We start from the raw sequence: 12,545 nt of genomic DNA, 5'->3' as shown, positions 1-12,545 counted from the left end.
TACCAGTAAGGCATGATGACCCAGGGACTAGTCCTGCTATAAACATAGTAACATAGTAATGATGGCAGAAAAGGACCAAACCGTTCATCCAGTCTGCCCAGCAAGCTTCTTATAGTAGTAACTGCTGCTCCATGCAGGTTATCCTCATGTGTCTCTTAAGGGTAGCAACTGCTGCTCCGTGCAGTTATTCCCAAGCCTTATGATAACCTATAAAAAAATGTACTGCTAGCAACATTTTTACTGGGTGATGAGCTTTCTTGAAAATTCAGACACTGCTGCTTGACGTGCTTTGCTCATGGACTTGGCCGTAGAAGCAGTCCTGTGTTTTTCCCCTTATATCTATGCATCAGTACCCTACACTGTAAAAGTAGGGGCTCATGTTGGTTGGTCTCTAAATCCATATTCCTTTTTCCTGCCACCCCTCCCCTCTGTCATGTGCACACAATGAAAGTTGGCCAAAAGCTTGCATATGCACAGATTCCAGAAGGTTCCTATGAGGGCAGAAATGTGCGTAGGAAACACAGGAAGTCCGAGATGCTCCACGGAAACCTGTGTTCATTAATAACCATGAAAATCTCCCTCCACCCTCACCAAGCAGGCTTCTCTCTTCTATCACCATGTAAGCAAACGCCAAGAAAGCACCAGAAAATTTTATTGTTCAGAATAAATGAAAAGAATTTTGACAATTTGAAAAATAAGCAAGAACCAAAATTGCTTTAGCTATTCCTAAGCCTCAATATCTTCCCAACATGTCCCCCATTCACCGGCAGTCAGGAAACCATACTAATATTGAGTAGTGCGTGAACGGCTGTGCAGTGCCACAGAGGCCATGTATGGAAGATTGAGAAGGGAAAAAGGTTGTGAATATGAATCAAAGTAATTGCTTTGGGCGTCTATATGCAAATTCTCAAAATCTAATAAAATAAAATCATGCAATTAAAGTGTATGAATCTAAATGAAGATATAGACATGATCAGCATCTCTGATATCTGGTGGAAAGAGGATTACCAATGGGAGGAAAATATATTGACGGGACAGATGTGTGGCACCATCCGTCAAGAATGGCACAGAGTCAAGTACAATTACATTTCAGCAGGAAATAGGCTCTCTAGACAGAAATTCTGCGAGGGATGGGGAAGAGTATATTAGGGCAGCTTTACTATTGTCCCCCATGATCAGAAAAGGGTGAGACTGACTAGACAGGCTACTAAAAGCATAAACACAATAATAATGGGACATTTCAGTCAGCCTAATATCGATTGAATGAATGTTCCCTGCATGCATTCTCGACAGGCAAAGTTTCTAGAATACCATATAATCATCATCTAAAATCATCACCTACAATCATCACCTGGCCCTGGAGCCAACAAGAGAAAGAGCTGCTTTAAATGCAGTTCTCAGTCGCTCGGAGGACCTGGTGCAGGAGGTAACGATGGTGGAGACGCTTAGCAATAGTGATCACAATGCAATCAAATCTGACATAATTACCAGACGGAAAATGATAAATAAAACTCCTGCAGTAGCATTTAACTTTAAAAACATTACAAAATAAAATTATTAAAAAAAAAAACCCCCCGAAAAGTCTGCATGAGATATAGAGATTTAAAAATACCATTTTGAAGTCCAGATAAAATGTATTCCATAGGACAAAAAAGATAGAAAGAATACCAATCATTCATCAGCATAACTAAATGGAGCTGGGAAACAGTCTACTAAACCCAAAATGGCATCCTTTAAAAGATGGAATGCAGGACCTCATAAGGAAAATAAGAAAGAGCATAAGCAATGGCAAATTAGAAGTAAAACATTAATAAGATAAGCGAAGAAATAATTTGAGAGATTTACCAAAGAGGCAAGACACCTATGCGGGAGCCAATTGAACCATTAGATAAAAGGGATAAGGCCAAGGCAGAAAAAGTAAATACATTCTTTGGTTCAGTCTTCATTGCAGAGGATATTAAGAAGAGACCCATGCTTGAACCATTGTTTGTAGGTGATGATTCAGAGAAAATGAAATAAATCACTGTGAGTCTGAAAGAAGTGGCAGAGCAATCTGATAAATTAAGTAAATAGTAGTAAATTACCAGGACCAGATGGTATTCGCCCCCAGAGTTCTGAAGGTACTCAAATATGAAACTGCAGACCTGCTACTGGTAGTCTGTAACATATAGTTAAAATCTATCACTGTACCTGAACACTAGAGGATAGCCAATGTAAGAGGTTTTACATATTGTAGGGGTGAGTTTGGAAGCTACGGACTAAGGAGCCAGATGTTCCATGTCAGGCAAAATGCTGGCACTAATGGTTAAGGACAGAAGTCTGGTCATATACTATAGATAAACATGACTTAATGGGGAAGAACCAGCAAAGATTTAACATAGAAATATAGTAAATAATAGCAGAAAGACAGACAGCCAATTAGGGCATCCAGTCTGCCCAGCAAGTTGCTTAGGGTAGTAACTGTTGCTCTATGCAGGTTACCCCCATACCTCATGTTAAGGGGTAGTAACTGCCGCTCCATGCAGGTTACCCCCATGTTTCTGTTAAGGGAGGTACCTGGTGCTCTGTGCAGGTTACCCCCATGCTTTCTGTTAAGGGAGATAACTGCCGCTCTGTGCAGGTTACCCCCATGTTTCTATTAAGGGAGGTAACTGGTGCTCTATGTAGGTTCCCCTAGTTAACACAGGTTACCCCCTTTTCTTCATTTCCATTTTTTAGACATTTAGCAAAAGAAAGTTCTGCCTTACTACTTGGAGGGTGGAAATAGGCATGTGGATGATGGTGAGCTTGCATATCTGGATTTCATAAATTACTTCGTATGAGGGACTCCTCAGGAAACTAAAAAGCAATGAGACAGGAGAAAGTGTCCTACTGTGGATGGGTAACGGAGGAGTAAATGTTCAGTTTTCCCATTAAAGTGAGTTTAATAGTTGCAGGCCCCAGGATCTGCACTTGGACCGATGTTGTTTGGGGGCAACTTTCAAACTCCCTGCCTAAGTGCAAAGTCTGAAAGCTCGCACATCAGTGGTTTCAGCTGGTTCATCTGCCGAAATCGCTATTTACCCATATAAACGGCTTTGACAGTGCTCGGGGAAAAGGAATTAAAGGTGTGGATAATCCACTGCAATCCTCAGCTCCGTGTGCACCAGCGGTCAAAAAAGCAAACAAGGTTAGGAATTATTCTAAATCCATGGAGAACAAAATTAATAATACGATAATGCCTCTGTATCAATCCATGCTGCGACTGCTCCTCGAATACTGTGTGCAGTTCTGGCTGCCCCATCTCAAAACACGGTATACACAGAGAAAGGCGACAGAAGGGATGCAGGGTATGAAGAAAGTTCCGCGAGGATTGGAGAACAGACAACAGAAGTTCATAAAATCATGAGTGATGTGGAACGAGTAAATAGGCAACGGTTATTTACTCCTTCACATGACTGGGAACATTCCATTAAATCAACTGGCAAGTTATTTATAATAAACCTAAGAAAATATATTTTTTGGTTGGCACACAGATAAGCTGTGGAATTTGTTGTCGGTAGATGTGGTCAAGGCTGTTGTAGCTGGATTATTAAACGTCTGGACAATTATCTGCAGGACACGTCCATTAACAGCTATGCACTAAGCCACGATCTCTTAAATGCCGGAAACTGGCAATAAGCCACAGGGAATGGATCGTTCCATTAGGATCTCTTGGGTGCTGCTTCCAAGTGGATTGGATTGTCTACTGTCAGAGACAAGATAATGACCTTTATGGACCATTCATGGCGTTTCTTATGTTCTTAAAGGGTCTCGCGGCCTATGCCAGGAGCGAGTTTCTACCCTCCTCCTATTCATACTGAAAGGTACTGGTGGAGGTGAGGAGATTCTGTAGGAATGTCGTAGATAGTAGAAGATTTTCATGGAGGCTCGTGTAACAGTCACTCTGAGAGTCCAACAGCGCCACAACTGTCTTTGCCTCTCCCCTGGAGCCACCATTATCTGCTGGGGTAACCTCTGAATGGGCCTTCTGATGTTTAACGAGATCTGCCTCCCGATTAAACCTTTTACCACACGTACTGCACAAACACTTCCCAACCCCAGCATGAATTCTCTGGTGCAGCACGAGGTTGGACTTCTTAACAAACTCCCGCCCACACTCCACACAAGAGAATGGTTTCTCCCCTGGTGGGATTTTCTGATGCTTTAAAGGTGCTCTCTCTCGGTGGGCAACCATCGCTCCACTGGTTTTATTTTTGCCATCCCTAGCATGGATTCTTTGGTGTTTCACGAGGTCCGACTTCTGCCCAAAACCTCTCCCACATTCGGTGCAGGGGAAGGGCAGTGCCCCTGTGTGAATTCGCTGGTGCCTCATAAGGTCAGACTTCTGCCCAAAACCTCTCCCACATTCGGTGCAGGGGAAGGGCTTCACCCCGGTGTGGATCCTCTGGTGCGCAATGAGGTTGGTCTTGTGGATGTAGCTTTTTGCGCACTCTGTGCACGTGTACGGCCTCTCGCCGGTGTGGATCCTCATGTGCACCTTCAGATTCTGCTTTCCACTGAAGCTTTTCCCACACTCCATGCAGGCAAATGGGGTCTCCCCCGTGTGGCTCCGCCCATGTCTCACCAGCTGCAGGCGGAAAGTGAAGGTCTTCCCGCATTCGGCACATTGGAACGGCTTCTCGCCCGTGTGTATCCTTTGGTGGGTCCGGAGGTAGGACGTCTTCTGGAAGCTTTTCCCACAGTAACTGCACATGTGCGGAGGACGCTCTCCAACATGCGTCCTGTGGTAGAAGGGATCCAGCTTGTCTTTCACTGGCACCACGCGTTTCAGGACCAGCGGTGCTGGCATCACTTGCACAGGCCCTTCCTCTTTCTTATTTTCCTGTGTACCCCCTAAAATGTGGTAAAGAAAACTTGGGTTAGTACCATGGACAGGAACATTTAGCCCAGGTAAAGCCATAAGCTTCACTGCATGCAACAGACTTGATAGAAAATTTCTAACTATTGTTATCTGCCCAGAACTGTGGATGGGTGAGTTATAAATATTTGAATTAAATAGATATAAGCTTTGACAATGTCATTTGATTAAGAGGTTTTTTTTTTACTGGTGGGCTTTATCAGCTAACTTACTGGCACACAAACTTTCATTCAGCTAATATCCAATCTTTATTTACAGTTATACAAAACACACAGAAAGTTTTGCCTGGCATAGAGAGGACAGTAGAGAGTTGCAGGGGTCTGTAAAATGAAATTGCTGACTTATCACTGGTAATCTCTAACTTCCCACTGAAATCAGAAAAGGTATTAAAAAAAAAAAGTAGCCAGAAGCTAGAAATAAGCTAGGAGCAGTGTATACCTAAGTTAAAAGGTTGAAATGTTCAGTTCAGTTACTCACTTTGGAAAGGTGTTGAGGGACCGTGATTTGGTTTGATTAGGTACCAACATTTGTTAATCAAGAGAGCAGTGAGTCACTCTGGCTGACTAACTGAAGTGTTAAGGTTGTGTGTTTGATTTGAATAGGTACCATTGTTTGTTTGTTAATCCGAACAGCAGTGAGTGAATCAGGGCAACTACCTGCAGTGTGTTTGATTTGAATAGGTACCATTGTTTGTTAATCAGAACAGCAGTGAGTCACTCAGGACAACTAACTGTAGTGTAAATCTCCAAAGGGATTGTTTTGCATTAATTTACCTTAGAAGCACAATATATATTGCAAGGGAAGAGCTCAGTAATCCACATTCGAGTGGGAGCACTGAGAGGAGAGGATCACCTTGCTGGTGGCTGAAAGGAATCAGTAAGTTTTTGCTTGGGACACTGTCTTTTTTTAAAGTATTGGGACAAAGTTAACTATTTGGGAATATTATTTAGTGTGTTTATCCTTTTAATAGTCAGTAAGGCAGCGAATAAACAAGTTAGACTGTTTGTATTTTTAAATAGTCAGTCAGTAAGGCAGCTAGTAAACAGTAGTTAGTGTGTTTATTTTTAAAAGTCTGTAAGGCAGCTAGTAAGCAGAACTGTTTGTATTTAAAAGAAAAGTAGCCAGAAGCTAGAAATAAGCTAGGAGCAGTGTATACCTAAGTAAAAAGGTTGAAAAGTTCAGTTCGGTTAATCACCTTGGAAAGGTGTTGAGGTAGTGTGATTTGGTTTGATTAGGTACCAATATTTATTAATCAAGAGAGCAGTGAGTCACTCTGGCTGACTAACTGAAGTTAGACTGTTTGTAACATGGAATAGACTTAGTTTTTGGGAACTTGCAGGTGCTTGCCAGGTACTTGCCAGGTTTTTATGGCCTGGATTGGCCACTTTTGGAAACAGGATGCTGGGCTTGATGAACTCTTGGTCTGACCCAGTATGGCATGTTCTTATATTCTTATTTCCCAACCCACCCACCCCTAGCTCATCCTTTAATTTATAGGCAGGTGCCACTTTCACAAAAAAAAACAAAAAACCAACAAAAACTTTATTGAGAGTTTGATCAGTCCCTTGTAGGCCACTACTAGACATAGTGAATTCACTAATACATTTAAAGGACGTTAATTTGATACATTCCTACTCCCATAGCAACCTAAAACTTAACTAGGAACTGAACAAAATTGAGATGAAGGCAGCAGTCCAGCAGCAAGAGGGGGGCTTCCCAGTCTTTTGCATCGAGTGTCACATGTATGATTTTTTACCCACCGGTGAGAAGTTGTACATGTGCATGCGATGCAAAGAGCTCCTGGCTCTCAGAGAACGAGTCCGATCTCTGGAGGATAGAGTGGCAGACCTGGAGGAGCTGAGGCAGACAGAGAGGTATATAGATGAGACCTTCAGGGACATAGTAGTCAAGTCCCAACTTCAGACTGGCAGCCCTGGTGCTGCCTTGGAGGAAGAAAGTCTCATGATTGGAGAACATCAACCTGGTGCAGCAGGAAAGGATCCTATAGCAAGGACCTGCTCTCCAGGTGATGCATTATCCTTTCGCACCGAGGATATCTCCCCAAGGCCTACTGCCCAGGAGGGAAGGGTTAGGTCGGCCGTCATAGTTGGTGATTCGATTATTAGGAATGTAGATAGCTGGGTGGCTGGTGGGCATGAGGATCATCTGGTAACTTGCCTACCTGGTGCGAAGGTGGCAGACTTCACGCATCACCTGGATAGGATTTTAGACAGTGCTGGGGAGGAGCCGGCTGTCGTGGTACATGTGGGCACCAACGACATAGGAAAATGTGGGAGGGAGGTTCTGGAAGCCAAATTTAGGCTCTTAGGTAGAAAGCTTAAATCCAGAACCTCCAGGGTAGCATTCTCTGAAATGCTCCCTGTTCCACGCGCAGATCACCAGAGGCAGGCAGAGCTCTGGAGTCTCAATGCATGGATGAGACGATGGTGCAAGGAAGAGGGATTCAGTTTTGTTAGGAACTGGGGAACCTTTTGGGGAAGGGGGAATCTCTTCCGAAGGGATGGGCTCCACCTTAACCAGGGTGGAACCAGACTGCTGGAGCTAACCTTTAAAAAGGAGATAGAGCAGCTTTTAAACTAGAACAAAGGGGAAAGCCGACATTCGCTCAGCAGCACATGGTTCGGAGAGAGGTATCTTCAAAGGATACTAATGATGCATTAGAATTAGGGCATCCCGACAGTGAGGTTCCAATAATTAGAAAAATAGTCCAAGTGCCTGTAACTAAAAACTCACCTGAGCTAAAAAATTCTAACTTATCCCTATCAATTAAAAAGCAGAATAAAAATACAAACAAAAAACAAACTTTGAAATGTTTGTATGCTAATATCAGAAGTCTAAGAAATAAGATGGGAGAATTAGAATGTATAGCAGTAAATGATGACATAGACTTAACTGGCATCTCAGAGACATGGTGGAAAGAGGATAACCAATGGGACAGTGCTATACCGGGGTACAAATTATATCGCAATGACAGAGAGGAGCACCCGGGAGAAGGTGTGGTGCTTTATGTTCGGGATGGCATAGAGTCCAACAGGATAAACATCCTGCATGAGACTAAATACAAAATTGAATCTCTATGGATAGAAATCCCTTGTGTATTGGGGAAGACTATAGTGATAGGAGTATACTACCGTCCACCTGGTCAAGATGGTGAGACGGACAGTGAAATGCTAAGAGAAATTAGGGAAGCTAACCAAATTGGTAGTGCGGTAATAATGGGAGACTTCAATTACCCCAATATAGACTGGGTAAATGTATCATCGGGACACGCTAGAGAGATAATGTTCCTGGATGGAATGAATGATAGCTTTATGGAGCAATTGGTTCAGGAACCGATGAGAGAGGGAGCAATTTTAGATCTAATTCTCAGTGGAGCACAGGATTTGGTGAGAGAGGTAATGGTGGTGGGGCCGCTTGGCAATAGTGATCATAATATGATCAAATTTGAATTAATGACTGGAAGGGAGACAGTAAGCAAATCCAAGGCTCTCGTGCTAAACTTTCAAAAGGGAAACTTTGATAAAATGAGAAAAATTGTAAGAAAAAAACTGAAAGGAGCAGCTACAAAAGTAAAAAGTGTGCAAGAGGCATGGTCATTGTTAAAAAATACCATCCTAGAAGCACAGTCCAGATGTATTCCATACATTAAGAAAGGTGGAAAGAAGGCAAAACAATTACCGGCATGGTTAAAAGGGGAGGTGAAAGAGTCTATTTTAGCCAAAAGATCTTCATTCAAAAATTGGAAGAAGGTTCCAACAGAAGAAAATAGGATAATGCATAAACGTTGGCAAGTTAAATGTAAGACATTGATAAGACAGGCTAAGAGAGAATTTGAAAATAAGTTGGCCATAGAGGCAAAAACTCACAGTAAAAACTTTTTAAAATCTATCCGAATCAGAAAGCCTGTGAGGGAGTAAGTTGGACCGTTAGATGATCGAGGAGTTATAGGGGCACTTAGAGAAGATAAGGCCATTGCGGAAAGATTAAATGATTGCTTTGCTTCAGCGGGGAGGTACCCGTACTGGAGAAGGTTTTCATGGGCAATGATTCAGATGGACTGAACCAAATCACGGTGAACCTAGAAGATGTGGTAGACATGACTGACAAACTGAAAAGTAGTAAATCACCTGGACCGGATGGTATACACCCCAGAGTTCTGAAGGAGCTAAAAAATGAAATTTCAGACCTATTAGTAAAAATTTGTAACCTATCATTAAAATCTTCCATTGTACCTGAAGACTGGAGGATAGCTAATGTAACCCCAATATTTAAAAAGGGCTCCAGAGGCGATCCGGGAAACTACAGACCGGTTAGCCTGACTTCAGTGCCAGGAAAAATAGTGGAAAGTGTTCTAAACGTCAGAATCACAGAACATATAGAAAGACATGGTTTAATGGAACAAAGTCAGCATGGCTTTACCCAAGGGAAGTCTTAGCCTCACAAATCTGCTTCATTTTTTTGAAGGAGTTAATAAACATGTGGATAAAGGTGAATCAGTAGATGTAGTATACTTGGATTTTCAGAAGGCGTTTGACAAAGTTCCTCATGAGAGGCTTCTAGGAAAAGTAAAAATTCATGGGATAGGTGGCGATGTCCTTTCGTGGATTACAAACTGGCTAAAAGACAGGAAACAGGGAGTAGGATTAAATGGACAATTTTCTCAGTGGAAGGGAGTGGACAGTGGAGTGCCTCAGGGATCTGTATTGGGACCCTTACTTTTCAATATATTTATACATGATCTGGAAAGAAATACGACAAGTGAGATAATCAAATTTGCAGATAATACAAAATTATTCAGAGTAGTTAAATCACAAGCAGATTGTGATACATTACAGGAAGATCTTGTGAGATTGGAAAATTGGGCAGCAAAATGGCAGATGAAATTTAATGTGGATAAGTGCAAGGTGATGCATATAGGGAAAAATAACCCATGCTATAGTTACACAATGTTAGGTTACATATTAGGTGCTACAACCCAAGAAAGAGATCTAGGCGTCATAGTGGATAACACATTGAAATCGTCAGTTCAGTGTGCTGCAGCAGTCAAAAAAGCAAACGGAAAATGTCATAATGCCTCTATCGCTCCATGGTGAGACCGCACCTTGAATACTGTGTACAATTCTGGTCGCCGAATGTCAAAAAAGATATAATTGCGATGGAGTAGGTACAGAGAAGGGCTACCAAAATGATAAGGGGAATGGAACAGCCCCCCTATGAGGAAAGACTAAAGAGGTTAGGACTTTTCAGCTTGGAGAAGAGACGACTGAGGGGGGATATGATAGAGATGTTTAAAATCATGAGAGGTCTAGAACGGGTAGATGTGAATCGGTTATTTACTCTTTGGATAGTAGAAAGACTAGGGGGCACTCCATGAAGTTAGCATGGGGCACATTTAAAACTAATCGGAGAAAGTTCTTTTTCACTCAGCGCACAATTAAACTCTGGAATTTGTTGCCAGAGGATGTGGTTAGTGGAGTTAGTATAGCTGTGTTTAAAAAAGGATTGGATAAGTTCTTGGAGGAGAAGTCCATTACCTGCTATTAATTAAGTTGACTTAGAAAATAGCCACTGCTATTACTAGCAACAGTAACATGGAATAGACTTAATTTTTGGGTACTTGCCAGGTTCTTATGGCCTGGATTGGCCACTGTTGGAAACAGGATACTGGGCTTGATGGACCTTTGATCTAACCCAGCATGGCAATTTCTTATGTTCTTATGTAATATAGGAATCCTGCCGGGTACCTGTGACCTGGATTGCCCACTGTTGGAATCAGGATGCTGGGCTTGATGGACCTTTGATCTGACCCAGCATGGCAATTTCTTATGTTCTTATGTAATTTAGGAATCCTGCCAGGTACCTGTGACCTGGATTGGCCACTGCTGGAATCAGGATGCTGGGCTTGATGGACCCTTGGTCTGACCCAGCATGGCAATTTCTTATGTTCTTATGTAATTTAGGAATCCTGCCAGGTACCTGTGACCTGGATTGGCCACTGCTGGAATCAGGATGCTGGGCTTGATGGACCCTTGGTCTGACCCAGCATGGCAATTTCTTATGTTCTTATGTTCTTAATAGAAGGCCTTACAAATCTTCCCACATTTTTCCATTCTATTGTGATAAATCGCCGTTAGCTTCTCCATCTGACAGACATATAGCAGTCTTTGGTAGACAGGAAACTTGCTAGGTGGATCTCTATTGCTTCCAGTGAGCAGCAAGTTCATGTCTCGCCGCCAACAGTATCTGGGTCACTAAATGATCCTTCGTATTCTGCATTCCCTCAACAGAGGCTGATAAAAGAAACACCATCGGGTCTTTTTCCAAGATGAATTGTGTTATATCCTTGATTAAAGTTCATATCATATCCCAATAAGAAATAATACGCGGGCATGCCTACCCTGTGTGCCCCATTGTTCCTTGTTCTCCACATTCTCTCCAACAAAGACTAGTCATATTTGGAAATATAGCCTTCAGTCTAGCTGGGGTGTAATTACAAAGAAAGTATATTTTATATGAGTTTTATACAAAGATACAGCAATAGATGATATCCATACCCTCCATCTTAAGCTTCCCCAAACATCCTAAGTACAATTCCCAATCTTTTTCATGTTTGAGAAGACCACCTAGGGATCCGCTCAATACTTTATAAACTTTAGTAATAAGTCTCTTCAAAAATAGAATATGCTTTCCCCACACTAGTTTTAGCTATACATTGATGCATATACGATCACATTAAGAACATAAGAAATTGCCATGCTGGGTCAGACCAAGGGTCCATCAAGCCCAGTATCCTGATTCCAACAGTGGCCAATCCTGGTCACAGGTACCCGGCAGGATTCCTAAATTACATAAGAACATAAGAAATTGCCATACTGGGTCAGACCAAGGGTCCATCAAGCCCATCATCCTGTTTCCAACAGTGGCCAAACCAGGCCACAAGTACCTGGAAAATACCCAAACATTAGATAAATCACAAGTTACTATTGCTTATTAATTATCGTATCAAGGAAACCTGAGTGATCATGGCTGGGGTGAGGAGTGCTGTCTGCCATGGTAGTCTGAGCAGTCATGGCAGGACGTGGAGTGGTGGCAGCCACAGTAGACATGAAGTCAGAATCAGGAATCACCCAATAGTATGCCCCAGAAAACTGAGAGGTCAGCAGAGGACCCTCCCAAATGAACACTAATTCTAGGCCATCATTCTTACTTGTGCAGGAGAGAGAGGCGCTAGTCGACTGGTACAAGATTTGCTGCTCCCCCGTGCAGGGAACCTCTGGTGGACCACTGCTCACGATGACACCTGGCTCCCTCGGGGCGGGACCTGTGCACAGAAGATGGAGGCATCATTGCATGCTTACAAAACAAGAATCCAACCTCCACAGATAGCAGCGAGGGAAGGTAGGCTGTGTATGGAATGAAGATGCCAGTGCAGTCCTGCAGACTACCGTGTCAGGGGCAGAGGGATGCAGACGTCCGGGGACTGCCACGCTGGAGAGCACAAACACATGCACAGGAGAGAGGGAAACACATTTTGGAAACATTTTATGTATTACCTGTACAAACTGTCATGCCAAGAAAGTTCCCAGGTCTGTTTTTATGAAAGTTACTCTCAGGTGATATTCAG

At 42.7% G+C, this 12,545-nt stretch overlaps 1 protein-coding gene across 1 annotated transcript in view; it reads right to left on the bottom strand.

Moving 5' to 3' along the window:
• Positions 1-635: 635 nt before the first annotated feature.
• Positions 636-12,545, bottom strand: part of LOC115083446 (zinc finger protein 585A-like) — a 76,242-nt gene continuing 64,332 nt past the window's right edge. The window contains exon 4 of the mRNA XM_029587264.1: positions 636-4,669. Within this exon, the coding sequence (XP_029443124.1) occupies positions 3,830-4,669 (840 nt within the window). The 3' untranslated portion in view covers positions 636-3,829. The remainder of the gene's footprint in view (positions 4,670-12,545) is intronic.

This window comes from Rhinatrema bivittatum, chromosome 2, assembly GCF_901001135.1.
Source record: "Rhinatrema bivittatum chromosome 2, aRhiBiv1.1, whole genome shotgun sequence".
NCBI classification, from domain to species: Eukaryota; Metazoa; Chordata; class Amphibia; order Gymnophiona; family Rhinatrematidae; genus Rhinatrema; species Rhinatrema bivittatum.
The sequence above is the reverse complement of the archived record's forward strand: the minus strand, read 5'-3'. Positions and strand labels throughout refer to the sequence as shown.